This window comes from Coturnix japonica, chromosome 10 (genome assembly GCF_001577835.2).
Source record: "Coturnix japonica isolate 7356 chromosome 10, Coturnix japonica 2.1, whole genome shotgun sequence".
Taxonomy (NCBI): Eukaryota; Metazoa; Chordata; class Aves; order Galliformes; family Phasianidae; genus Coturnix; species Coturnix japonica.
Window position 1 is genome coordinate 16,011,090 of NC_029525.1, and position 27,383 is coordinate 16,038,472.

Below are 27,383 nucleotides of genomic sequence, written 5' to 3' on the forward strand. Positions count from 1 at the left end.
GGGCCGGGGCTGGGCCAGGCGGGGGCCGGGCCAGGCGAGGCGGCGGCGGGGCCGGGGCCGGAGGAGGGGGATCCCCGCCTCCCTGGGGCCGCGCTCGCAGCTCCGGAGCTGCCGGAAACCCGGCGCTGTCTCTCGGTTTCTGTTGCTGCTGCTGTTCGGCGTGAAGTTGGTGCGGAGGCAGAGCACGGAATGTCCCCCTGCCCGGCTGCGGGACGCCGGCGGCGGCGGAGCCCCTGAGCGGGCGGCGAGGAGCGGCCGGTCCCGACCATGGAGCAAGTGAGTACAGGGACGGGTTCGGAGCTCAGCCACAGGGAGGGGCGTCGTGGCCGGTCCCAGATCGGGGGGTTCCTCTGATGCTGCCGCAGCATCCCCAGCCCAGCGGCTTGTACAACTTGCTGTGTTGGGGTGCTGCGTCCTGCTGCGTGTTGTGCTTCCAACGGGAGCCAGCTGGGTGCTGGCCGGGTGCCTGTCAGCGGCCGCCCTCCTCCTCCTCCTCCTCCTCCTCCTCCTCCTCCTCCTTTGGGGAAGGCTGTCGTGCTTTTGCACGTGGAGCTTTTCACGGCCCCGTGATGCCACAGATTTGTTGGCAAGTTGAGCGGCTCCTCTCCTCCACGCGTCTGCTCACCCGGTTATTCCTTCTTCCCTTCCACCCTACGAGGTTTTGCTGTTGATGCACGAGGAAGGGCAGGCTGCGGGCTCCGGGACATGCAGCACTGGTAGCTTGGCTTGTTCTCCCCATGCTTAACTCCCCAAATATTGTGGTGAGAATAAGGGCTTCTTCCAAAAGGGCCACAACAGCAGGAAGACCAAAAGGCAGCCCAGCGTGGTGGGGACTGAAAGTTTGTCATTATCCGCCGGCATCCATGAAATCCATAGCACAAAAGTGCTTCCAGCTGGTGGCTGCATGCAATGGGCGCTGCTGGGTTGCGGCCTGTGTGCCCTTCGTTAGCCATAAATGAGTCCTACTGGGAGTGGGCACCTGAACAGCTTCTCAGGTCTCACATGCATGTGTACGATGTCTAATATTGCTCTTGCATTGTGGAGATGTGGGAGTGCCAGCAACATGTTGGAAGTGAAGGTTGAGGGGTAAGAAAGAAGCTGAGGTCTGGGAACACAACTGGAGATGGATCTGGAGATGCATCCGTGCTGCAGTGTGGGATGGACCCGTTGCACCACTTGCTGACTAAAACACTCCTGTGCAGTGTGTGCAACTTGTGAAAGAGCCGCCATAGTCCAACTGCTGGTTTCTGCTGTTGTCAGAAGATGCAGAAAGTATGTGGTTTTGTGGGCCCCTATAACTCAGGGGAAGGAAGGCAGAAATAACTGCCTAATTGTTAAATGAAAAGCCATCCCACGTCCCTAATTTGACATCTCTGGCGAGCTGTAAAACATGAAGGTAAAGCAGAGTCCAACTCGTGCTGCACTTTTCATGCCACCATGCTATAAATCGCTCCAATGACTTGTTCTGGCTGTGGGACCAGCGCTGCTGGCTCAGGCAGTGACAGAATAACTCAGTTCTTCCCTTGGTTCTGCTGCTCTCTTGGCTGATGTCAGTGGATTTATTCTCATGGGTTTACACCAGCATCAGGCACGAATCCAGCCCGGGAACATCCCGGAATGGCTATCTTAGCATTTCTTGCCTCCAGCAGAAGGAATACCCACAGAAAGCTGAATTAACAACAACAAATCATCTCTTTGTGCTGCCCTCCAATTTTAGTCATGGAATCACAAGCAGCAAGCATGGAGCGGACACTGAGTCCTGCTCCCAGTGCTCTGCCCTGGCAAACCTCCCCTTGCTGACAGATCAAGGGGCTGCACAAGCCAGAGGCATGGGATGCCAGCACCATGGGAAGCACAATGTGGTTGGGAGAGCATCCCATGCATGTGTTCTGCCCCGTGTGTGGGTTGAAGCATCACTCCTGCTACAGACAGAGGGGGTGAGCAGTCAGGCTTCAGGCACAGATGGGGATAATTTGGCCTAGAAGTGGAAATCCTGATGAGGTTGTCCTGAGATGTCAGCTGGTAAATGCTGTGAGTGCAAGCATGAGAATAACCTCCAACCAAAGTAGTTATGAGGGTGGGTTGCTTTTTCAGCGGTAGATGTGAAATGCTGCAACTTTATAGTGAATACTTCTATTGTAAAACCACAGAGGAGAGGGTTTTCACCCTGCAGAGCAAAGAGGCCACAGATAGGCTGATTTGCTGTGTGTTTTCAGGCAGCCATTCTGCCGTCGAGAGAAAAAATAAAGATTGATCTGAACAGCAAAAAACCCCAATTTAGGAGTAACAAGGAGATGGGTGAGGAGCCACTGCTGGTGCAGCCGTGTGCAAGCAGAACTGCTAGGTGTGAGGTCAAAGCTTGTGCCCAGTTACCCAAGCATGACATCAAAAGGGATGATGCACCACCAGGTCTGTATTGGCGCAGCAGTTGATGTTTGCTGAAGGAGCAGATCGCAACTGACTGCAACTTCCTGGCAACCTAAAAAGTCAAGCTTAAAAAAAAACACAGTCCTTCTCATTTCCCGGAAAAGTTGCTGGTGAGCTGCCATCCTGTTGCGGGGTCTTGTCAAACACAGCACTGCACCATGAAATGGCTTCATTCTGCAAAGCACACCAGGGCTGGTGGCCATTTCTATGTGATTTACCTTTACCTGAGGCAGTCTGGTTGTGTTTCAGACATCGAGCCTCTTCCTGACCTTGCTGAAGGCTGGAATAAGCATTTGTACACAGCGGGTTTAATCTGTTTTGCTTCTCATCATGGGTGTAAGTTCTGTCTTTAAGGAACAGCTCACCCAAATACTATCCAAGGGTGTGTTTTCTGGGAGACTGGTGCATGAAAACAGATCTGTTAGTAAGGCTTTCCTCTGGATTTTTGGAACTTGTCTGTACTCACTTGCCCTATCTCCACTCCCTTCTGGCCACGGGAGTGTCTGGCTCTGACTCCTTGCGATGCACATGGGATTTCCTCATGGTAGGAAACATGATGTTTGAGCTACAGACGCTCTGTTTTGTTTTGATTTTTCTCTATCAGCAGTTAGCCAAAACCATTTGAGGATGCTCGGGGTTCTGCCTTGGTCATGCATCCTTTGTTTTGTGAACATACTGCTTAGTGCCATTATAGGCAACAGCAGGTCCTGTGTCCCGGGAGGAAAGCCAAATCTGGGGTAACAGTGTGGTTCTGGGAAGGGCTCTGGAGGATTTGGGGTTGGCCTCCTCTTAAGGGTCACGAGTTCTTTGAGGTGTTTTTTGTAAGGGGATTTGGCTCTGCCTGCTCCTGGGAAAGGCTTAGGGCAGCAGCCGTGCCGGATTCTGCATGCAGGGCAGCAGCAGCCTCGGGGTCCATGCCCACTCCCAGCTCTGTTCCAGAGGTCTGGGCTGTGGTGCAGGAGCTCACTTCTCCTTTATAGAAGAGTTCTCTGGAAGATGCCAGTCTGGTCCCAGCCTTTCTCCCTGTGAGCTGCTGGGGAGGAACTGCACATGGTGGGTGCTGCAGTCTTTGCTAGGCAGGCTTTGCCAAGGACTGTCATTAGATGGATGGAAGGTGCTCTCAACGTAACTTCTCCCTTCTGCTTTTCTTGGTGGCCCTGCAGGATACAAAGGAGGAGGTCTCAGAGAAACCAAAGCTTGCTTCCAGTGCAGAGAAATTTGGCTGGATAAAGAAAAGCAGTGGAGGACTCCTGGGGCTGTGGAAGGATCGCTACGTCCAGCTGCGGAAAACACAGCTCGTGGTCTATGAGGATGAGGTATGGTCACAGCTTAACCCCTTTGGGCAGGATCAAGCCCTCGGTGAAACAGCCCTATGATTGTCACTCTTCCAGTCCATTCCTTTCAGAAGGACTTCTATACTTCAGATACTTTCAGGGAGGCTAAATGAAGAAGAGACAGCTGCTGCATTTTGAGTATATTATATACCATAAATATTTCAGCCAGTAAATATTTTGACAGTACCATTGTTAAAAAAAAAAATAAATAAATAAAAGAAAGAAAACGGGGGCAGGACATCCTGTGAGAAGGTGAACAGGGTAAGACTTCGGGCGGAAGCAGGATATGTGCTCACAGTTTTTGGCATCTAAAAGCTAAAATTGCATTGTAGCAGCCTGACTGCCCACCTGCTGCTGGAGGGCACGACTGGCAGCCCTGCAGCTGTTGGGCACCTCACAAGCAGCTGGAGCTGCTGCCTGCCAGGCTGTGCAGGGTCTTGTTTAGCCACGATGAGCACAGGATGAGGTTGTGAGTGCTTGATTTATCCTTAAACAAGGACGCAGTTTGGGTTTGGCTCATCCCTTCCTGTTGAGCAAGCTAGCGCTAAGAGAAGGACCTCTGGGAGCCTTATCCTGAACTTCCCTAGATAAGATGAATGCCTTAAGTTCATGGCTTCATTTAGAGCTGTTTCTAATCCAATGAGAAATAAGTAAGAGCCAAGCCAAATCTGCCCTGTATCTTCATGTAAGAATAATAGAAAGTGAAATATCCCTGAGTCTGGTGCTCTGTTTCTGGGCTGAAGGGGCTCTGTAAGAAAGGGGTTGGCCTCAGAGGTCCCCAAAGGAATAAATTAGAGGGCAGATCACATAAGCTTCAGCCCAGAGAGGTCTGAGACAGGGGCAGCTGAGGCTAATCCCTGCTGGTATGTGTGCCTGTGTGGCACCTGGCATCAGGGGACTGGGGCATTCGTGGGCATCAGGATGCTAGAAGACCAAAGCACATCCAGTTTCTGTGCAACACGTCAAGGGAACAGGAATGGGGAAACATATCAACAGTTGCACTGCTGTGATGGTTTCAGGAACAACAGGACTGACAAAAGAGTTCGGTTCTCTTTTCTAGAAACACAGTATTGCCTAATATGGAAGATTTGTTCTGAGCACTTTGGGTTAAATGGTATTGCCTTCTGCTCTCCCCACATCCCAAGGCTTTCAGGAGGTGTTTGTTCTTGGTTTTGAAATGTCACAAAGAGTGCAAGAGCACTGAAATGAGAAGTCAGCGTCAGGTAATGAGGAGCTTGGAAGACAGGCTGAGTGGTGGGGGAGTGGAGACCTGCAGCTCTTCTGCAGGGATGCAGACTGTCCTGCAAACTGCAGAACGCAGCCAAGTGCCCCAGACACCTGTTGACTCCAGCTGAAGCTACAGGAACAAACAGATTTAAATCTATAAACACGACATGGTTGGGTTTTTTTGTTGATTTTTTTTTTTAAAGGACTTGCCTTTAAAAACAAGATACACGGAGGTTCTTATTACCGCAAGGGAAAAGGAAGCTTTTAAAGTAAGATTAATTTTCACAGACATTCAGAAGAGGGAAAAATCCCGATCATTTGAAGGGTTATTTTACTATCTCAACAAGGAAAATGGCATTTGTAACAACCAGACATAATGTTTTCTGGTAGCCTGTGGATTGTGGTAACATCCTGTAATAAATTGTATCTGTAAGCTACAGTAGCTACAAGGCCCCATTATTGTAAATAAGGGATCATGTTAATATCTATAGGCTATTAAACTAGCTTACAGAGAAGTCAAATATCTCAGGAGAGGAAATTGCTACAAAATTATCTGGTAGCACAATAGGATAGCATGTGATTGAGCAGACTTACAACAAGGAAACCAAAGGAAATGGCAATTTTCTGTACTCAGGAGGGGTCCTGTTACCGCAGAATTGTAGTTCATGTTTATTACTGTATTTATCTTCCAGTAACGTGAGTTAAGGCAGTGTTGCTGTCTCTGTCTCACAACTGGGGAAGTTTCTGAGATGAGAAGTGCCTTGCCCAATGTCAAAGGAGAGTCTGTGGTGCAGCGTGCTCTGGTGGCTTCTATTTCCTGATCTCAATCTGCATTTTTTGGCTCTTAAGAAAAGAGATTTTTAAATGGGATTATTCAGTGCTCGCTGAACTGGAGGTTAACAGCCCTCAAAAAGAAAGGAGATAAAACATTGGCTAACAGAAATATAAGCTAAGTTAGACCAAAGTAGTTACGTGGGAGTGAGGCCAGCTTCCATGTCCGAGGGCAAGTTTAGAGTCTGCTTATTGAAACCCATCCGAGTTCCATGAAACGAGCTGGTGACTTGGACATGCTGTGCTTTTATCAGTCCCTGGTGTGCTGGAGCCCTTCCTGACGAGGTGTCAACATTGCCTTTAGCAGTTGTTCCATATGCAGGCACACTTGTTTATGCAATTGCACAGGGCTGGCAGCTGCACTTGTCTCTGTAGTTTGTATGAGCAGAATAACAGGAGAAAAGGCCAACAAAAGATGCTGGCAATAACATTTTAAGTACAGCCCAAGCGTAACACAAACATTGTGTTTTAGCATCATCAATAGAAATCTCCTGGAATGTGCCTCTGACCTACCTTGGAAGCAGGTTCCCCATATTGCATCTGTTCATCTGTTTTAAAGCGTAGCTACCTCCTGAAGGCAAATTGCAAATGGCTATTGTATTACTTGCAGCAGATGGTGGGTGAAAGCCGTGCATCTCTGTGCTGCAGGTTTCATCCAGCCGATGCAATGTATTCCTTGTTATCTGCCGAGGTTCCATCTGCAGCGCCCTACAGCTGCATCATGATGTAAACCTAAGACTCAGTTCAGAAAGATATATGTACGAGGTACATATTACATACCCAAATGTCAGGAGAGAAGCACCTATGCAAATACATGCAGCTCAGTGGCGTTCAGATCCCAGGGAAATTACTGACTCATCTCAGTGACAGGCATGTTGCATACGAGCCCACAAAGAACCAAACAAGCAGGTCATTTTATAGTGATGATTCCTGTCTTCTTGTCTCTGCATATTGCTGGAATAAAAACTAAGCCCGCAGAACTACAGAGGGCATCTGCAGAAGCAGCAGTCCTGTGCAGAGAGGCCAAAAAATCCATGCCATCACTCCATGGATTACAAGGAATCAGTCTTTTTGACTTTAACTTTTTTTTTTCCCCCTCTTTTTTTATTCTTCTTCCTTTTCTTTTTTTTTTTTTTTTCTATATGTGCCATATGACCAAGCAAGATGTCTGCTAGGAAGTAGAGGTTCCACGAGGCCTTTGGCTTCCTGTGTGACCTCAGCAGTGCAGCTGACATCTGCATTTCTGCACTGGTAAAGTGATAGCGATGTATACCCCAATGTGATTTGTCAATACGCTTTGAGATCCTCAGATGGAGAAGAGGATTATTATTTCAAGCATTCCAGGCACTGTGCAGAGAATGGAGGCTCACGGGCCATTATTATGTATTGGTGATGCAGACTTTGATGGAAATTTTATTGTCTTTTCCCTTTTTATCAACATCTCATTCAGGAAATTCTAGCGCTGCCAAGTCTGATTCCTTGGTTAAGCATATGCATTAATATGTATAGGTATTTAGTAATGTTCTCCTTCAGGGCCTGGCATTGACATGCTTACAAATATGTTTAAGTAGCGGTGTGTGCTCCATGAGTAGCCAATGGTATTGTTTTTCTGCATTAAATTATGAGTGTAGGATTTTCTGTACCAGGATGTTAAGTGTCTTATTGATTGTCCCTTACAGCAAATACAAAAGCAATTTAAAAACCAAGCACCAAAGTCTATACTGGGAAGAAGACCTGAAAGGAATTCCCTGTTCCCTGGGCATGTCTGTAGCCATGGGAGAGGCGTGGGGATGGGCAGCAGACGCAGCTCCATGGGACACCCTGCAGGCCATGCTTTGCTGGGAGGAGACACTGCTGAGTGGGGATTCAGGCAGCTCAATCCAGCCTTTGTTTCTTAGTGCAATAGAAAAGAACAGTTTTCACTTCCTTGGGATACTAGAGGCAAAATGCAGCAGATGCTTGTGTCTAAGACCGGTTTGTAAGGGCAGGGCTCTGAAAGCAACTTTGTCTCTGCCTGTCGCTGAGCATCCTCTAGGTTGGGTCCCAGGAGGTTGGAGGGACCTGGAGACCTGTGGCAGGGTCAGGCCCTTTGGTTTTTATCTGAGTCACGCAGAACAGACATAAAAGATCTCTTTGTGACCAGGTAGGCACACAGAGGGGCTGGCCACTTGCCAAGGGTAAAACAGAGACAAAAGTCCCATTTTGTCACTGCCTGAACTTCAATCTTTTCCCTTACCTCATACATGGGGTTTTCTTTTTTTTCTCTGGCTTCTGCTCTCTTCCCTGCCTTCCTTGAAGAGGATAACTTGAAAAGTTCCAGTCTCTGAGATGAAGAACCAAAGTCAAGTCACTGCCCTTGGGAAGCAGGGCCCTGCACATCCCCATCCTCGCAGCCTTTATTCCCTGAGCAGCCCATAATCCCAAAACCTCCTGGGGGAAAAGGGGCAGCTGAAGGTCAAAAGACAGCGAAGTGAAGCTGCTCAACCTGCAGAGTCCTCTTTGTCCTCCAGCTTTATCACAGCCCATGGCAGTTCTTAGGATAAGGAGGATGGCTTGCACAGGCTCCGAGGGGAGTTTCCTGTCCGAAAGGCAGGAATAAAGGCATGGACAAGGGGGGTGGCACAGAGCCACTATGCTCTGCTGGGGGCAGAGCTGCTCTCACAGGATGTGTAGGGGACTCTGTGCAGATCTCTCATCAGTGTCCAGCCAAACCACCTACACTTTCACCCTGAGCTCAGCAAACTTTCCCATAGGAGGCAGTGATCACAGCAGTCGTGTGGCAGCACTGAGATGTGGGTGGTCACCTACCCAAGGCCAGGATGAGATCACTTGTCCCCTAGGCATGTATCACTGACCTCACCCTTCTCTCTGATTTGTTGGCTGCTGAAGGGTTATTATTTCCACTCCTGTCCTTTTGCAGTGACATTGCAAAACCAGGCAGCAGGAGCCTTTAAAGGGCTCAGTAATGTCAGCAGGATTTTATCTGTGAGGTTTTAGGTTTGGGCAGATTAATCTCCTCATCCTGATACACCTCTTCCCGGTTCTCTGGTCACATTCACCTACTCAGTGTTAAACGAAATAAACAGTAATGCCATAACAATAATAAACCTAAATTAGATCCAGACAGCCCTCTGTGGCTCAGAACTTGCTCTGCATCTTCAGATTCGCTCTGCTGTGCCCCCACCTCCAGATCAGCGGGTTAAAAAAACTGAACGCAGCCTGGGTTCTGCACAGTGACTTAAATGTCAAGTGGTAAGCGAAGGAAATTCCCTGCAGCCCACTTCCCTCTGAACTCTCCATTCCCTGCCTCCAGCCACGCAGTAACTTCCTGGCTACGACACATTTCCTCGCCCCACACCCCCTTGCTGCTACAGGAATTGCTAAATACAAACTCACACGACTACAAATATGAGCAGAGTCAGAGCTGGGGACGGTCATGGCTGGAGGTTTTAATTTAGGATGGTAACAGGGAGGTTTGTGAGGCACGCTGACTGAAGCACTTTACTGGCAAGAACTGCTTGGCAATTCTCACTGCTTATTTATGTAATATGTTGCAAAAATGGGAGTTTTGGTCTGTTCTGAGACATGAATAATATTATCTGCCTGGCGCTACACTGCAATTCCTATTAGGGATGGTGCTCTGCAGCTGAACTGAGCCATGTACCATGTGTGGAATTTTAGTTATGTTATTGGGAGAAATGAGCCAAGTTCAGGGCCGGCAGTCATCGCTGCAGATACACCAGAGATAAATATTCCCCAATGAGACGCTGGCCCTGACAGTTGTGCTGGCTGTATGGGGCTGTGTTTCCAATCCTAAGCATTGTGACAGCTCAGAGCATGGCTGTGAGAGATGTGTGTCCCAGTAACACGTGGCTGCCACCAACCTTGCTCACAGGAGGGCCGGGTTCCCTGGTCAGTGTGCCAGCAGGGCTCAGCTCAGCCCACATCCATCATGGGCTCCTGCAGGGCTGGGGCAGTTGTGATGCCTGCTCTGTCTTCTTCCTTGTGAAAAAAAAAACAGAATAACATTGGCTTCATACATTGCAGGAAGGTGATTTTGCCTGGTTAAGTGGGAACTTGGAGAGGGCTTTGAGATCATGTCAGGAAACCTTATGAAAGTGTGCTGTGTTACTTGTTAGACAGATCAGCAAAATCCCCTGCAGCAGGACTGGCAGCCCAGTCCCTTTCTGTAGCTGGGCAAAGTCCTTCTCACCTTGCATCTGGCTGTGGATCCTTGGAAGGAGCCACCAGACGTGGCAGAGGCTGATGTTCTTGTCCACACTGTGTTATTTGCTCAGCCACTGTGGACCACAAATCAGCCCATAGCTTAGAGACCTGGATGCTTTTTCGAGTGTGGGATACCAATGTGATCTGTGGGGGGTTGCTGTCTGCATGCAGATTTATTTTTAAGGCAGAAGAGCTTTTAGACAGAAGCGAAGGGAACACATGAAGAGGCTGATGGTATATGATTGATTGCAGTGCCTCCTATTCATAATAATGTTTCATTCCCTCTCTGCAGGATGAGCAGAAATGCATAGAAACAGTGGAACTGGAGAGTTACGACAAGTGCCAGGAACTGCGTGCACTACTAAAAAAGAAACACCGTTTCATTTTAATCCGCTCCCCGGGTAAGAAGGTAGGATTGCTTTCTCTTCACCCTCAATACTACTAACTTCAAAACGAATTCCCAGGCAGCAGACAGAAGGCTCTGAAATTCACCTGTTTGGCAGCTAGGAGAAATTGCCTATGTTTGTGTATGGCCTAGGACGGGCACTACTGTCCTATAGACTTTATTCTTGTGTTGGGGAAAGTATCTACCTTTTACTCCATTTACAAGAACATTTTCCTGTTGATATTTTCCTGCTTTATCATTTTGTTTCTCCTAATAATCCTTGAGCAGTGGTGTGAGGCCATACCCTGCTGTTCCCCCATGTGCCCTGGGTGAAGAAGTGTCCCTGCCCCAGCTGTGCTTGCTGTAGCTTTGCCGAAGTTCCAGTGAAGTCAATGATCCCAATCCATGCACTGGGACCGTTCCTGTACTTGGACATGCTCATATGAGAATCTCCAAGTAACTGCAAAGTTTCTTGCAGCCAAACAGTTCCTAGAAGAAAATTAATTCTGCAGATTTAATGAAACTTTGCAACCTTAGGTGCCTGTGCAGCACCTGGTTGTACCCAGAACCTAATAACCAGGCTGATGTTGCAATGGAATTCTGTATCCACCTGAGCACAACTGTATGCAAGGAAGCACGTTTTCCTATATATAGGCCAATATATGTTCATAATCACTGCACATACTTGAGAGATTTTCTTCATTCCTGCTGACAGTGTATCAGCATCTTTCTGGGCTAGGATGTTTCTGTAGTTGCTCTTAAATAACTCACTTTGACTTACATTCTAATTTCAATGTGATTTTATTGGTTTAAAAGATCTTATTAAATTTTTCCATGCAGATCCAAGAGGTTGTAGGGGACAGAAAACATATTAATTTCCATAAGAATATGAACAGCCAAAAATATCAGCTTGCATGCATTTCCTCATCTCCATTTTGTTTGAATAAATGGAGACTGTTTAGTCCTTGCTGTCACTGCTGCTTATTCTTTCACTTCATTCACTTAGTGTTTATTTGTGTAACGGTGCCTGAAGACCCCAGCTGAGTTCAGAGCATCTTTGTGCTAAACTTCATTCACAACAACAAAACAAGGACAGTCCTCCTGCCCCACAACATTCACTTGGACTGGGGTCGGGGTGGAGAGAGAAGGGGAATGTTTGTTTTGCAAGTAGGCCCAGTCTGCGTCAGGAAGAAAAGTGATATTAAGCACAACACACCAAGGTTATGGTAGGCTGGAATTTGAGCCCTCTGCTAGAGAGCTCCTGCTCAGCACTGGATTCAGAGCAGTGAGTTTCTCCAGTTTGGCTGGAGGTTTAATGTTTGTTTTGTAACTTGGTTAATCACAAATCATGTCCATTTTAGATCAAAAATGCCCAACCTTGGCAGGCTTGGTGCGTTTTCTAGAGGGAGACAGAACCACAAGTGCCCCTGCTGAATGCTTCAGGATACCATGTGTGTGCACACCTACTCCCAGGGAGGCAAATAATAGCATGTGTGAGCAGAGATGGAGGCATAGTAGGAATTATTATTATTATTATTTGCAAGTATAATACTTAGGCAAAGTGTATAATAGCTGTATGTTTCTGCGTGAATCAACAAAGAGTGTGGGATCTGTTTCTAAACCTTTTGTTTCTTACTAGCAGAGAGATATGCCCAAATTCTGCAATTGAAAGGGAAACTTCATCCTTTTGGCATCCTGGCAAGTTTACAGCTCCCCTGGTTTTCATGCCAGTGACAAAATGGAAACCTAGAGAGCGACCACTTTTTATAAGGCTCTTTTGGTAAAAGGGAAGGCTTTTATAAATGAAAAGTTCCCTGTTTGTAGCTCCCCTCCCACCCTCCTTTTGGCTGGGAATCTGCTGAGGGTGTTGACACACAACATACTTCTGCAGATGTTAGAACAAACTTCAATTAGGAGGCCAACGTACACAACTGTCCTTCTGGTTTGGAATTGCAGCTGTGGCAATAGATATCTGCTCAACAGTTTCCTTTTGGGAGACTTGCTGCCATCTGCAATGTGCACTACAGCTTAAAGTCACCCTGTGAAGTGCCTTGCCGAGCCCGTCCATGTTTTACTAGTTTTCTTTGTCCCTTATCCTGAGCACAGTGATGGGGAATGCAGAAAGCAAGCGAGTAAGCCAGGAAAGGCCATTTCCAGTGTGCAAATAGAAATGTCACTGTAGAAAGCAGGGACCCCAGTTTAACTTTAGGGGAATCCCGGTATTTAAACCTTAAACCAAATACTTGATGGGATGTTTCTGAAGAGCAGAGGACACTTGGAAAGCACAAACAATAGAGCAGCAAATGTTCAGATCCTTCCCAGAGCCTGAAGGAATTGTGAGCTCAGTGTAGCTCTGCTTGTAGTGCATGAACCCGTTAAAACAACTCTGTAGCTACAGTTGCACCCAACTAAGTTGCCTTGCTAAACACTGCTCTTTGATGGCAGAATCCCAGATTTTGCTTGCCCAAATCACAAAGATAACATTTTTGTTAAGCCACAACAGTATGAATGTGTCACACGCCTGCACCAGACGGCTTCCCTGTGTGGAACTGAAACAAAGCACTGATCCCCGCACTTTGGTTCTTCGGCAAAGGAAGTTGGAAGTGTGCAGAAGACCCATTCGGCTTAGGAATCTCAAATGCTTCACTCCAGTCACACCAATTAAATGAAAACTGATGAACACAGAGAGCTGAGCAGAGAATTCATAAGAAGGGGCAGCAACCTTGGCTTGGAGAACTTAAATGTACCCATGATGCAAACAGCAGCATAAACCATGTCTGATGTAAGCTGCCTAGAGACTCCAGAGATTGGCACAAGTCTGGTATTCAGCAGGTCTAAAAGCCTTCAGCTACCACTTTTTCCTCTGTGATCCAACCTGCCAAGGACCCAGATTCAGGAGATGAGCTCCCATCTGGCAGGTAGCCTCTGCTGTACCCTGGGTTCTTACTGACCCAGCTGTGCTCTGGTATCTGCTGGAGGCGACCACCCGGTGACAAAAGACAGCAGAGAGGATTGTGATCCCACACCTCAGCCAGCAGAACACAAGCAGTTCACAGTCCAGCTTAGCTTCCCCTTGCTGGCAGCTGAAGCTTTGCACTGAAATGGCTGACAATATGCAGGTTTCTGTCACTCAGCTCTTGACAGATTGCTAGCATCAAGCAGAAAAGCTCAGCAAAGAGCTTGTATTGGTTAATGTCTTAAACTGCAGCTTTTTGGTTCTCCAGGCTTGTCAGATAAATTGCTTAGGGCTGGCCCTGGATAATGGGGTCAGCATAGCCACGAGGCTGTCCCTGCTTGCAGAAGACTGATGTCTGAGAAGACACAGGGCAGTCAGAGAGTTGTGCTCGCTGTCGTCACAGGCAGTGACCAGAGTGTGAGCTGCTTTTGTTGCATGACATGCAGCCAGTGATTCAGCAGGAACTGACTGGCTGCGCTGTGCTCTGAACTCACTTACAGTAAATTGCGTACGCTGTATTCATGGCTCACAATGGTCACTATCACATTAGGTTCAGTCATGACAGCTTTTCCTGGCACACCAGGCAGTTGTTTATGTCATGAGTCAGTCTCAGCTGGCTTAGCAGGTAGGAGGGCAGATGGGCTGCCCTGCTTCCTGCCCTCTGGTTTTTGGCTTGGTGTCACTGACTCTACCTAAAATTGCTGCTGGAAATCAGACCCTGCCTAAAGCTATGTGTCCTCTGATAGCTGAATACTCAGACGAATAAAAATAAAGACAAAGTAAATTAATTTGTTCCTTGTCTCACACTAGTCTACAGAACAACAGTGGCAAGCAGAACTGAGAACAGCAACTCTGGCTTGTTCCTCTATTTCCTCAGCTTTATAGCGAGCTCCCATCCCACCATGGGCAAACCTCACCCCAGTGCCTGTGATGGAGGACAAGTGAGGGAGGCAGACAAGCAATGGACTGCAAGGAAACAATGAGGCTCTGTGTGGCAGCATCCCAAGTGTCAGCCTCAGTGCCCCAGCAGCCTGATTTTTCCTTAGTATCTGTGGATATTATGCTAAAAAGGAAAAAAAAATAAATAAATGTTCTTGTAGAAAGGAAGCTGGGTGCACTGGCTCTGTGCTGTTGCCTGTAAAGCATCTCCCCACGCTTTCCCTTCCCCCTGCTGTCTACTGGGTCTGTGATTGGTGGCCACAGTGGTTGGTCAGCATTAAATAGGGCATGCCAGAGGGACATCTCAGCTTCTCGGTAATGACCAGCAATCCCCCAGGGCCCTCACTCTGCTCTGCTGCGCAGTCGCAAGCTGACACCAGCACTTTGTCACAGTCCCAGCTTTCGGAGGTCAGTGGTTTTTGTCCTGAGCCGAGAATAAGGCACAGAAAGTGGCATTAGAAGAGGAAGCTTTAAGTGAGGCAGGAATCCTTCCCTTGAGCACCGTTTACGAAGCTTTCTAAACCCTGGTGCAGAATACCAGGTCTTTGCCAGGCAGTGCCATAGCACAGCTGCTCACAAGTAGAGCTTTCTCAGATGCTTTTGTAATCACGACGCTTTGGGGTGAAATCGTTTCCAAACAAAAAAGTTTTTAAGCACACACAAAACCAGGCCTGCTTGGGCTAAAACAAAACCTGGCTGTCACCATGTTTTGGAGCCTTGCCTTCCTTAGATTCCCTGGTTAACGTGATCCTTCTGCGCCCCAGACAAAGAACCCTTTTTCCAGAGTGCTATGGTTCAAGCCCTAACCTTTCTCTGGGCTCTTTGGAAGACATTTGGCCCATCACCTTATGTGCAAACTAACTGAACAAATACACTCTCCCAAAAATGCTTCTTAACTCCCTGCTGGCTGTGCTGGTTGCAGAGGTCTTGTACTCTGTTGCTATGTGCAGGTATAGAACCTTGGCACTGCAGTGAGCAATAAATGCAGAAAGGAAGGGCAGTAGGTTCCTTGCTTAATAGCCAGAGTGAGTTAAGGAAATAAGGCTTTAGCTTTACAGAATTTAATGGTGCCATATGGGTCAGGAGAGCATCCCTACTGGGAGGCCTAGAGCATAGGCATGTAAGATTACAGTTGCTGCCTCGTTGTACCATAAACAAAACAGGAAGCTGCTAAGAGCACTATCTTTGTCACTCTCATTTTGTATAGTCTGGATGTTCTGACCCTGTTGTGATTTCAGAAGGTAGGGCCTGTTTTACAAAAAGGCCGAGACTACAGCTGGTCTTGAAGGCACTACAAAGGTGTTGGATGACTGTAGGATGTTAAGTAATAGCTGGTTGAATGGGGGACGGCCATATGATCCATTGCTCCCATCCTCATTTTTGTCCTATGCTTTTTTACCATCTGCCTCTTCTATGTTCTGTATTCTTAGGAAAGCTGTTCAGACCCCAGAAAATGTACGTCTGTAGTGTCTGCTTTTATTTTTTTCATTTGCAAGCAGAAAAAGATATTGCTACTTTTTGCACTTACACCACTCTTAGCCGCATCCTGTCTATGTGCAGCTGAAGCTGGGTTGCCGCAGCCAAGGTCAGAGCCCTGGATTCCTGTATTGGCTCTGTTCCGTGGAGCCACAGGAACAGGGAAGAAGGCAGAACCTATGGCATGTGGGTTTCCTACTTGCAGCCTGTGGGGAAGCTGGAGATAAAGTAGCTGATAGCATCTGAATTGCCACCAAACAACTTGGACTCTCTGATTTGCTGTGCTTTTGTGTTTGAGCACTCAATGTACAAACAACTTTCTGCTGCTGTAAGAGCTATTCTGTAGATTCCACATAAGTAAGAAACTCTTAACTTACTACTTTAATTACTAATCGCAAAAATGGAATGACAGCAGCAAACAGCACAGCATAACAAAACTCTGTTCACAGGAGCTATGAAGGGGAGTACTTGCCAAAGTGCAGAGGAATCTGTACTTTAAACACAGACTGGAACTGGATGTTATATAAAAACTGAAGGGATACACAGAATGCAGGACGCTGCCTCTCTGTTCTTGACAAGTAATGCTTAGGCAAAATTCTCTCTCTGCTCTTGCAGGTTCATGATATCAAATTTCAAGCTCCAACTTTGGAAGAAAAAGAATCATGGATAAAAGCCCTGAATGAGGGCATCAATAGAGGCAAAAACAAAATATTTGATGAGGTAAGTGATGCTGTTTTCAAACTCGTGTACTTCTGTGTCATTTCTCATTCACTGCTTATTTAGCTAGCAACAGAACTTGTCTGAGATCCCAGGTTCCCTGTCCTTCCTGAATGCCAGGCATTGCCAAAGGAAAGAAAGCCCGTTCACAGCTGGAAGCAAGGCAGACCAAGCTGCATCCTCACAGGCTACGAGTTTATAGTCCCTCTAGTTCCCAGCTCAAGAGGCTAGATCATGTAGAGAGGTGTTTGCATCATTTCTAGTAGGGTTAGAGGCAGGAACAGTAGGATGGTACAGAGGCATCATCAGTGCTCTAAGATCTAACATCTCACTGAGAGACCCATGGGACACCAGAGCTCACCACAGTCAATGGGAGATGGTCTGATGGCATCACTGGGTTTTGGCAATGGTGTTCTCCCATCCATCCCAGAGGATGCAACTGGCTGCAACTGGAAGGACTTGTCTTCCCCACACTGTCATGATGCCCAGCAACAAGCAGCCTGGAAACTGAGGTATTTGGTTAGGACAGTCTTCAAGAGTGGAAAAATCTGCAGTGACTCAGTCCACCTGCTATTCTTGCTGCAGGCTGGAGAGAAGTCCAGTGGAAAGTTACTCCAAGGTTTCTCAACCCATGCACTCTCCCTGCCTTCCTCTCCACTGTCCAGCACTCCCCAGTACCCCACTCATTCTGGTGTGCAAAGGCAAGGATGAAAACTGCACATCCTCAAGCCTGACTAATTTTGCCCTGCTCCTGGTTACCTTGTAATCAGCCCCTAACTAAAGTGAAGGAGCAGTATGTATTCTTTAGTTGTTTTTGTAGCTGAAAGGAAGTGCACAAAACCACCACTAAGGGAATGACATGAAGAATTAGGCAGACTAGGAGACTAAGAAATCAGCAAGATCTGTTTGGCGAAGGAAACCAAAGCAGTGAGTAAAAGCTTTGAGAAAAGAGCTGAGTTCTTTTGGTGGTGCTCAAGAATGCAAACTCTGAGAGCTTGGGCTTTGCTTTTATTCAGGACAAGGCAAAAGCTGGAGGAGAGGCTGGAACATGCTCCTCTTTCACCTAGGCAAGTCACATCCCACATCAGGTTTTTGATGGTACCTGGAGCACTTGGGCCGAGCAGGGAGCAGCATGTGTAATTACAGGGAGCAGCTGTGCGCAGCCTGAGAAGCCATTACAAACCAGAGCAGCAAAGAGCTGAGCAGCCAGGTCTGCTCTCATGTTACAGCGGGTAGGAGATGCGATGTCCTCTAACATAATGCTGCTCAGCCCTTGTTGGAGCCACTGACACAGACTGAGAGCTGCTTGTAGCAGCAGGGCAGTGGGCAGCAAAGCCCACAGCCCCCTCCCCAGCACGGTGTGGTGAGGTCTGGGGTCACCTACTGTCCCTTTCACCTGGAGACAATGCTCCTGATGAGGATTGAGGTTCTCAGACAGAGCCAGACTTTAATTCTTGTTCATTCTGCTAAAGATCAGACTTCAGATTTAAAATGTTTTCTGCACAGGCTAGGCACAAGCTAATGGGTCAGACCTTCAGCTGGCTTGGATTAGCTGTTCTTCAGCCTATTAGACTGCCCAGAGAAGTTGTGGAGTCTTCCTTATCAGAAGTCTCCTTGCAGGTCTTCAGAAGACCCTCTGGGTGGCCCTGCTTGATGGGCAGAGTTTAGAGCAGGTGACCTTCCAGTCGTTCTGTGATTCCTCACTGTTCACATATGGGAGACGGTGGATTTCTCCTCTGATTCCAGGAAATAAATTTGTTAATTCAGCTACTGTTGCAATTAATCCAGGTCACTGCTCACACCTCCTATTTAGCTTCCTGCAGTCATTAGAGCTGTACAAGGGAAGGTCTATTACAAAGAACTGCTGATACAGTTCACCATCAGGTCACGGTTATTAATGGGCTTTTACCTCTAAGATGGCAACAGCAGTTTTGGAGTTAGTTCAGGCTGCAGTGGGGATAACAAAGCCCTCCTGTGTCCTTCTCTTACCTGCCCTTTTGGTAGAGGGGATGATTGCAGATCTCTGGGGGCTTAGATGTAGAGTGCCTTTTAGATAAACACACACTGTTAGATAAACGTGCACTAAAGATACCTTAAATGTCCATCACACATGCTGTATCCCTTCCTGCGTGACAGTGAGAACTTTATAGATGGACTGTGAGAAATTAATGATCTTCTTCCTTTTTTTGTTTCCTTCCCTTTTAAAGGTGAAAGTAGATGAGAGCCTTTCCTTGGACCATGTCACTCGGGACAGAGTGAAAGTGGCCCACGGTCGCAGGCCGCCCACAAGAAGCCACCTCAAGGAGGTAAGTACATCCTATGGGGACAGAGGTAAGTATATCCTATGGGGACGGAGCCACCTCCCCAGCTGGGAGCAGCTGTACCCTGTGCTTACACTGCTGCCTTCCAGCTACAGGCAAACCCTCAGGAAAACCCAGGTGCAGACAGCCCAGAGAAAGCTCACGAGGGAAATGGCTTCCCCTGGGAAACACAGCACCCACACCTCTTTAACTAATCTCCAAGTTAACCCATAGATCTGTAGCTGCTGCGACGTGTTACAATATATTTAGCTTTCCATAACTCACGAGCTGCTTCGCTGTCTGGTGAGAGCCTTTCTAGTTTCATTTTAATCAGAAGAGACCGAAGCTGCTATATTTATTTGCAAAGAAGGGATGATTTTGTAGCCACAGTGGTGTAAAGATACAAGAACTGCACAGTCTGTGGGGAGAAGCTTTATTTCTTATTAAACTAACTGGAACAAACAGACAAGCTTTCAGGTTTACAAACCCTTCCTCAGCACTGAAACAGAATACATTATTCTCCCAGGCAGTTTTATAGACCAGCCTGTCTGCCCTTAACTGATTTTCTGGATCTGTCACTTAAAAAAAAAAAAGGGGAAAGAAATAACACTGCAGAATAAACCCGCAGCTCATTTCTGTGGGAGAGGTTCTTATGAATGCTTGATTCCTCTGATTTATGAAAAAGCTTCCACGGACAGATTGATATTTTAGCAGAACATTAATCTAAACCAACGAAGGTTTCTAAATCAAACCTTCTTTCTTCAGACTTCCCAGACTCTGACTTATGTGTCTGCACAGCACTCAGATGGCCTTAGTGCAGGAAATGAGATGCCCCGAGATTTTTCACTTTGCATAGAAATGGAGGGAGAGTGTGTCTTCATTCATAGGAATGAATCACAGGCTCCTATCCATCCCTTCTGAAAACAACAGAGCAAAACAAGACCGAAGTTGCAGAAGCAATGAAGTGTGGATTCTCTGATGCATAGAATGGATTCAGCAAAGCAGGATGCCCTTCCCTAGGCACTGATGAGCCCTTACTCATCTCCCTATTTTCATGAGATACCTCAGACATAAATATCTGTAAGTGCTCTCACTTTCAGCCAAATTCAAGAAAAACTGCCTTCCAAATTCAAAAGCATTAACAAGGAGAGAGAACAGAGCCTGCAAAAAGATGAGTGTGAGAGTTGCTGGCTGCAGCATTGTGAAAGAAATGGGATGAATGAATATTTTCAGTGCCAAAGCAGGCCAGGTAAGGACAGGTCAGGACGGAGCAGCCAGGATGCAGCATGCCTGACTCTCTCTCTGTTAAGAGCTGGAAAGGCGAGAGAAACTTTACCTAAACTCTGCACTGCTGGACTCTGGCTCTAGTTGCACTTTTGTGCAGCATTGGGTTCCCTCACACAGGAACTGTCTCTACATCTCTCCATCCACTGCACTAAGCTCACATCCTGCAGTGTGTTTACCACATCCACCCTTTTTAGGATATCCCCCTGCTAGAGAAGTTTGCAGGCAGCCTGTGGTTTGCAGGAGGTGTAACCAGATGGTTTTAGCCCCAGCGTGGCAGCAGTGACATCAGGCTGAGAGAGAGTGAGAAGGCAATGGTGTTACAATAGAAGCTCTGGCCAAGTGATCTCAGTGTATGCCAACAACTTGTTTTGTGTGGTCACATGGAAGTATGACAGTCCCAAAAGCAGAAAGCAGCAATACTTTGGGTAAGCACACAGTAAATGAGGAGGGTAAAGGGATCCAGCTACTAGAGGGTAAAGAACTCAAATCAGTCAGAGCCGACTGCTTAGCACTGACAGGAAAACAAAGAAATAAGAGTGTGGAGCAAGCTTTGAGATGCTCTGCTCAGAGAAAGTATTAAAATAAATTCTACACTTCGGTCCTAATTTTTGACTGCTTGTGGCTCTTGGGTTTGTTATTCTTGTGCAAGCTGCTGCACCATTAGGCAGGAAATAATTCAGCAGCAAAACCACCCATAGAGTTCACAGAGCACGTTGGGCTGTAGAAAAAGAGGACTAGGCAGAGGGATAGGAGATCTTCATTTGATGCATTCAACATTTGCTGTAGGGTACTTGACCCTACTTTCTTCTTTGTCAGGTAAAATATTTTGGTTTATCACAGCTTATTAAATTTGGGTATTGCAGATTTCATTGGGTTTCATTTACTAGATAAATGCTGCTGCTGTGAGAGGTTATTACAGGGTGGTGCGGCACAGAAGCAGCACAAGCTCTGTGGATTGCTCTTGAGCTGCAGAAGCAGCTGCTCTTAAGAGAGCTGTTTTTGTTATCAGTCAGGTTCTCCTGGCAGTTTCGACAGATGTAAGTATAAATAGGGGGTGGATATGTGAAACAGTAATCCCTCACCTTCCTCTTACAGCTGAAGTTTTATGCTGCAAGTGTTTGTGCCACTGTATCCATAGCAATTCCTTGAAGTTAAAGAATTGAGCAGGGGATCGGTGGAATAGAATTTGATAAAGTTCTCTCATGTTTCAGGCTGCCAAGTCTACATCAGATGGTATATTGCGACTAGATCTGGATATAGTAGACAATGGACCACCAAACTTTGACTCCACTGTCAGCGAAAATGACAATCTGCCACCTCAGAAAGAAACTCCAAAGCCACCTATGCCACCTGCAAAACCTTCTGGCACAAAAGAAAGCCATGATGCAGAGAACAGTGTTCCTGATCAGGAACATAAAATGCCTCCTCCATTGCCTCCTGATAAGAAGCTTAAGGAAGGCTTAGCATCAAAGGACAATGCAAATGGTAGCGAAGAGGACTGTGTAAGCAGAGAGGAGAATGAAGAATCCAGTGCAGCAGGTGAGGAGAACAGAGATCAGCTTGTTGAAATCAGCAACAAGGGCACAGCAAAAGCTCCAGTTCCTCTTCCTAAGAGTGTTCCAGACAAGCTAAAAGTTGCTTGGGACCAACCGGTCCTTGAGCCTAAAAATGGAAAAGACTTGGAATTATCAGGAGATAGTAGCAAAGGCAGCCTTGCTGCAATTGCTGCCTCAGATGTTGCAAAACCTCCTGTTCCTCCTCCTAAGGTTCTATCAGAAAAAATGATAGCCACTATGAACTCCGGCCACAGTGAGCTGGAAGCTGGGGGCTTGGAAGAACTGAGGTCTGGCAGTTCCAAGTCCCCAGTGAATGGCACTGAAGCTGGAGAAGCAGCAGAGTCAGCATCCCAAACAGCTGAAACTGAAGAAGGAAATGGGAGAACCTCAACTGAGAGGGAACAGCAAACTTCAGCAGAACAGACAGAGAGTTCCTTAGCTACAGAATCGGGCCATGAGAGCGTAAAAGGAACTACTGAGAAAAAAATATCTGTAGAAACCCCTTCAGCTCTGAAACTTCGCAGTTCTTCTCTGGGAGACTTGTTGTCTGATTCCAAAAGTAAACAGAGAGCACTTCCACGCCAGGGTCTCGCTGAGGATTCCCATCACTGCTTAGCTGAAATGGAGGAGAAAGTTGCTAATGAACGGGAGAAGGCAGAAAAACTTCTGCAGAAGGTTTTACGGGAAGGGTTGGAGCAGGTTCAGGAGGGCAATGGACCCCCAGTGGTGGCAGAGACATTACTCAATGAGGCTGTAGAGCAACTTCGGCAAGCTACACAAGTCTTGCAAGAAATTAAAAGTCTTGGAGAACTGAAAAAAGAAGCGGCACAGAAACAGAAAGAAAAGCAAAAGGATCTAGTGACTCTTTATAGGAGAAGTGCTCCCTGACGCACTCTTCAAAGAGACTTCTTTTTCAGAATTCAAAGCTAAACTTTTGCCATTAATGATTTGTACAATTGCTAGGCCAGTGTTCAAAAGGCGGTGTTTTGCTGTGCATGCACCATGTTTATGGAACAGAATTGAGCTTTCAGTTATAGCCTCTCTCTCTTTCTTCACGCTGTACATACATACTAGTCCAGCTCTGATCCCTTTAGCACAGCAGAAAGTTACAAGACATTGAACAGTTTGAAAACGTGAACACTCTTTATGGACTCGATCCAAAGTCCTTTCCAGTGAATGGATCAGGCCTTAACAATTTCTGATAGTCAAACCGAGTTCAATGTTTGAAAGAAGCAGAATGGTTATTCTAGCAAAAGCCCCCGTCTATCTGAATTTACAAGCAGATACCAGATTATACTGACACACATCTGGTCTTTCCATTTAATTCATTTAAGGATAAATGTAGTCAGAGAAAACTTTACTTTGTTTATACATTTTCTGGCAAGGTTTCCTGGAGCACCTGGCCCAGTGACACCAAGAATGTAAGGACAAATGGCTTCAGCTTCTCTGAAGACACTCATAAAACTACATTCTCAGTTTAGAAGTGACCTCACACAGAGGCAAACAAAGCTGGCCAGCTCCTGCCTACAAGTGTCCTCAGATCTGGCACATCTGCATGAAGTCAGTCTTCTGAGTCCAGCTAGGCAGAGCTATAGGTGTACTGAGCGCTGTGTAAATGAATGCAAGTCTCAATGCATCACTGCCAGGCAAAGTGCTAATTGTTTCTGTTCTGTTCATATAGAAACTGAGGCAATGATGCAAAGCAGGTTACCCTTGGCCTTTGAAGAAGTGTGCTGTAGCTTCACAACACATTTCTTTGTAAGGACCATGCTCATCCGATAACTCTGAATGCCATCAGGGTCGGGAACAAGTAGCCAGATGTTGGAGAGTTTGTGTCTAGGAAATGCCAGTCCATAAGAAGCTCTTTTTCTAAGGACATGCATTCCCATAGCTGTTGGCTCTCTGCTGTGGGATGTTAACTGACAGGAACACGCACATCAGGCAGCCGGTCTGGATGGGATCCCCCTTCCTATTCAGCACGTTTCTACCTGCTGTGTTCTGGCCAGCCTGAGAGCCACGGTTTGGCACAAACATCTGTAATCGGAGTATGGAAGGAATTTTGTGTGCATAACTTTGGGCTGGTCCCTGTGGCGTAAGTATATTAAAATAAAAATACATTGCAGCAGAAGGGGCTGAAGAAGGCAGTGCAAGATGGCTCTGGCACAACTCCCACAGCTTCCCCACCTGCTGAAAGCAGCCCCAGTTCCCATGGTCTATAGATATTAACATTGTGATAAAATCCCGTCTGCGCTGCTGCTGCATAGCACTGTACCTGAGCTGGGTCCTCTCACCTATTCTCTATGGTATTTGTTCTCAGGGGAATCGCAAAGGGCTTCTCCTTTGCTTAAGGCATGTTGTGGAAGCACAGAAAATGACAATCTTCCCTGACTGGTTTTAGGGAGTGACATGCTACCTTAGCTCTGTTCTCTCATTTGTCAGCACTCTGCTCCCCCATTTCCATTTCTTCCATTTTCTTTGTATCATTTCCCAGGTTCCACAAGGATGCAGTGGGCTGCAAACTCCTCCCTTTGCAGCAGCCCAGTAAAGCTTTGCATCTCTTCTTAGCCTCGCCAATAAGCTCATGTGTCTGAGCACAGAAATATCATCTTTGGGTTTCCAAATGTCCCATTTTTCACCACCCAGAGCATCTTCTAATTAAAGCAGCCATGGTCATCTGCCCCCCTCTCTGGAGCTGTAGACATTGCATAGAAAATCACTTGTCATTCTCTCACATGGGAGGTTCTACATGGCCAAACACTCAGGACTCAGGTGCCACAGAAGCTTTGCTGTGAGACAAAAAGATTCCTGTGTCCTAAGCCCACTGCCAGGCACGCAGCCCAGAGCAAACTCTGGGTCTGTGTAATTTGCTGCTGTAGACTGAATGTGAACTGTGGGTTTCGCTTTCAAATATTCTTAGGACAAGGGCTAATCATACAGAAAATATTCAGTGCCTATCTGCTATCTAAATGTATTTTTCTGCATGTGCACTTTTGTTTACCGAACACTGTGTGGTATGAATGTGAGCTGTGAGAACCCGGTGCGCACTGGAAGTTGAGGGACATCAGCTTCAGAGAGCAGGCAGGCATTTAAAGGATGCAGTTTTGTAACAAGTGATAAACTAGATGCGGAAAAGAAGTTCACACTACCAGGAAGACACACAAATCACGGCACTCTCTTGGTACAGGCTCAGATCCCAAAGTGGAATTCAGTCCTAAACTCCAGGATGGGCAAATCAAAGCCTGGAACTAAAAGCCTTTGAGTATGGAAATAGCTTATGGGACAGCTCCACCCCCCAAGATATCTACAAATGCTTTTGCTCTCACAAGTGTTTCTTGTGGCAGTGTGTTCTGTGGATACCCATCTGGCAAAGTATTGATGAAGATACTGAGACATCCTTAACTGTTACAGCCAAACCTACAGGATGTGCTTATATTTACTGTATATTTTTATATAATACTGAATATTCTAATGAATAAATGTCTGACATTTTACTGAATACCCGTCAGTAGAAATCTTAACAGAACAAAAACCTCTATTTGTAAGGGAATGAGCATGTTAAATCATTTTACAGGCTACAGCTAATTACTGTTTTACTGTACTAACAGAACTTACTAGATGGAATCTCCATAGCACCCAATAACTCTACTGCTGAAAACATTATGTTACAGACTTCTTGTTTTTAAGTACTTTTGCTCATAGATATTTGCTAAAATATCTAGCTTGGCCATAAGCCTGATTCCCCCGGACTTTACAAGAATCATCGTGTTGATTCTGCAGTTTTCCCACTTGTTCTCCTCATTCTAGTTCTAAGCCGGGCTCTCCCTAAAGCAGGAGGGTGAGTTACCCTGTAGCTGTCTTCTATGCTTTTTGCTCCTCTGCAAATGGCAGTGCTGCTCATAGTCTGAGACTGGATCCTGCTCCATTCAGCCTTTGCTCTGAACTCCTGCAGCAACTCCTTTTGTCAGTGTACATCATGCACTTTTTTTTCCCCTCCCCTTAAACTTAATACTTGTAATTTCTGACTACGCTAAGATTTCTTTCTAGTGCCTAAAAGCCCTGTGGGCATGAAGTGCTGGGGTGCAATTCTGTGTTTCAGGCTGTGCCACGAGGTTACATTTGTGACAGGAAGGAAGTGAGCTTGCAAGCAAGCAAATGTGGATGGCTATCTCAAAAGCAGCCGCTGCATCCAGAAGAAAGGCAGCGCTTTGTCTCCTCCTTGCAAAGAGCTTTGAGATTTGGCAATAAACCCCCATTTAAATATCTGCTGTTTAAGAGCCATTTGTCCTAAACAGGAGCAAAGAAGAGCCACAGGGTTTGATGCAAAGGAGGGTGTGTTGCGCAGGCTATAGTCAGGCTGGGGCCAAATTGCTGCCATGTTAACCACAAGCCGGGAGGAAGGAGAAGCACCAGGGCTGCTGCACCCAACCAGTTTCAGTCTCCAGCAAATGTTATGCTTGCTCAGAAGTCATGAGCACTAAAGCCTCATTCCTCTTCAAGATTCCAGGAAGACAGGAACTTGTATTATAGTGAGTGTTTCTCTTCTGTAAAACTGGGTAGAAACTGGCCAGTGGGTTCAGAAGTTAGAAGGAAGAGAAAGAGTTAAAGAGTTTTTGCCATTCTATTGCACAATGTTCTTGGTAAGCTCTGTAAGCCATTGCTGGAAAGGGAGTAGCTCCTTAAAGGAATTTCCAAGACCCTGATTAGTTTATGCAGATATGCTACAGAAAAAGGCAATGTTTTTTTTAAGAAAACAGACAATGCATCACATTTAGGTCTTAAACTGATGCTGGTAAGGAAGGGAAGTGCCTCACACTGTGTAAAGTCTATGAAGCATGATTTAAAAAGCCATATTTAAAAGGCACATGAAACATTTGCGTGGCTGCTTTTCATTCAAGGGAGAGTCATATTTACTGATTAAAGCAGACTGTGTTATTATGTAATCTGAAATAGAGAATGGGGGTCCTATGTTTCACCCAGTGATCCTGCAGAACTTCATAATTTGCATCTAAGAGCAGAAAGAACTCTTCCAGTCCCAGGATGCCAAAGGATTTACTACAGCATTGGCTAGTTTACTGCGATGACTTACTATTCTTGCTATTAAAAAATGTGTTTTATCTTAAAGATGAGTCATCAACAGTAAAGCTCTCCAAGATTTCGCCTTCCAGTTTAAGAGTTAGAAAGTTTGTCGGCACGGAGCATATCCACTATCTTCAGAGAATGGAGATCCCTGTTTTGTTATGCCATGTGAACTCACATATTTCAGAAAGTCGGTGCTTAATTTGTTCCAGGAAACTTTTGCTCCTCTAGTGCCTTACCTCCTGGCTCTACAACCCATCATATCCCTGTGAAAACTGCTGACGTGATGTTACAAAGCATTAACAATTTCATTCTCAGCAGCAATCCGCTCTCTGAGGGCAATGTGAGGGATTTCAAGCAATGTGTTTTCCGCCTCTTCCTCTTCTCAGTGTCAGTGACCCAGTCTGACAAATATCCCCCATAGAGCAGAGGGCAGCTGGCACCTCTTGCTGCTCAGCTCAGCCTTGGTCTCCTCTCCCTGTGCTACCCATGAGGGCCAGTTCATAGTTTGCAAACCTGAGGCTAAGGAAACAGTGAAGCAATCCTAAATTAGTGCATCTGTACTAGAGATCATCTACAAAGCACTAGGGCTCAGTCCTATAGGTGAAAAAACAACTTCTGTGGAATATTACAGAATCCCACTTG

At 46.5% G+C, this 27,383-nt stretch overlaps 1 protein-coding gene across 1 annotated transcript; it reads left to right on the forward strand.

Moving 5' to 3' along the window:
• The first annotated feature begins 45 nt into the window (after positions 1–45).
• Positions 46–25,923, forward strand: PLEKHO2 (pleckstrin homology domain containing O2). Its single transcript, XM_015873411.2, has 6 exons — positions 46–276; positions 3,591–3,743; positions 10,339–10,455; positions 16,418–16,522; positions 18,727–18,825; positions 21,318–25,923. Exons 1-6 carry the CDS (start codon positions 268–270, stop codon positions 22,548–22,550), a joined length of 1,716 nt encoding a protein of 571 aa, XP_015728897.1. The 5' UTR covers positions 46–267; the 3' UTR covers positions 22,551–25,923.
• Positions 25,924–27,383: the final 1,460 nt, after the last annotated feature.

Excerpts from the sequence above, each read along its gene's own strand:
- PLEKHO2 (XM_015873411.2), top strand. Across the intron at positions 3,744-10,338 it reads TCGTGGTCTATGAGGATGAG|GATGAGCAGAAATGCATAGA; the intron begins GTATGGTCACAG and ends CCCTCTCTGCAG. Across the intron at positions 18,826-21,317 it reads CAAGAAGCCACCTCAAGGAG|GCTGCCAAGTCTACATCAGA; the intron begins GTAAGTACATCC and ends CTCATGTTTCAG.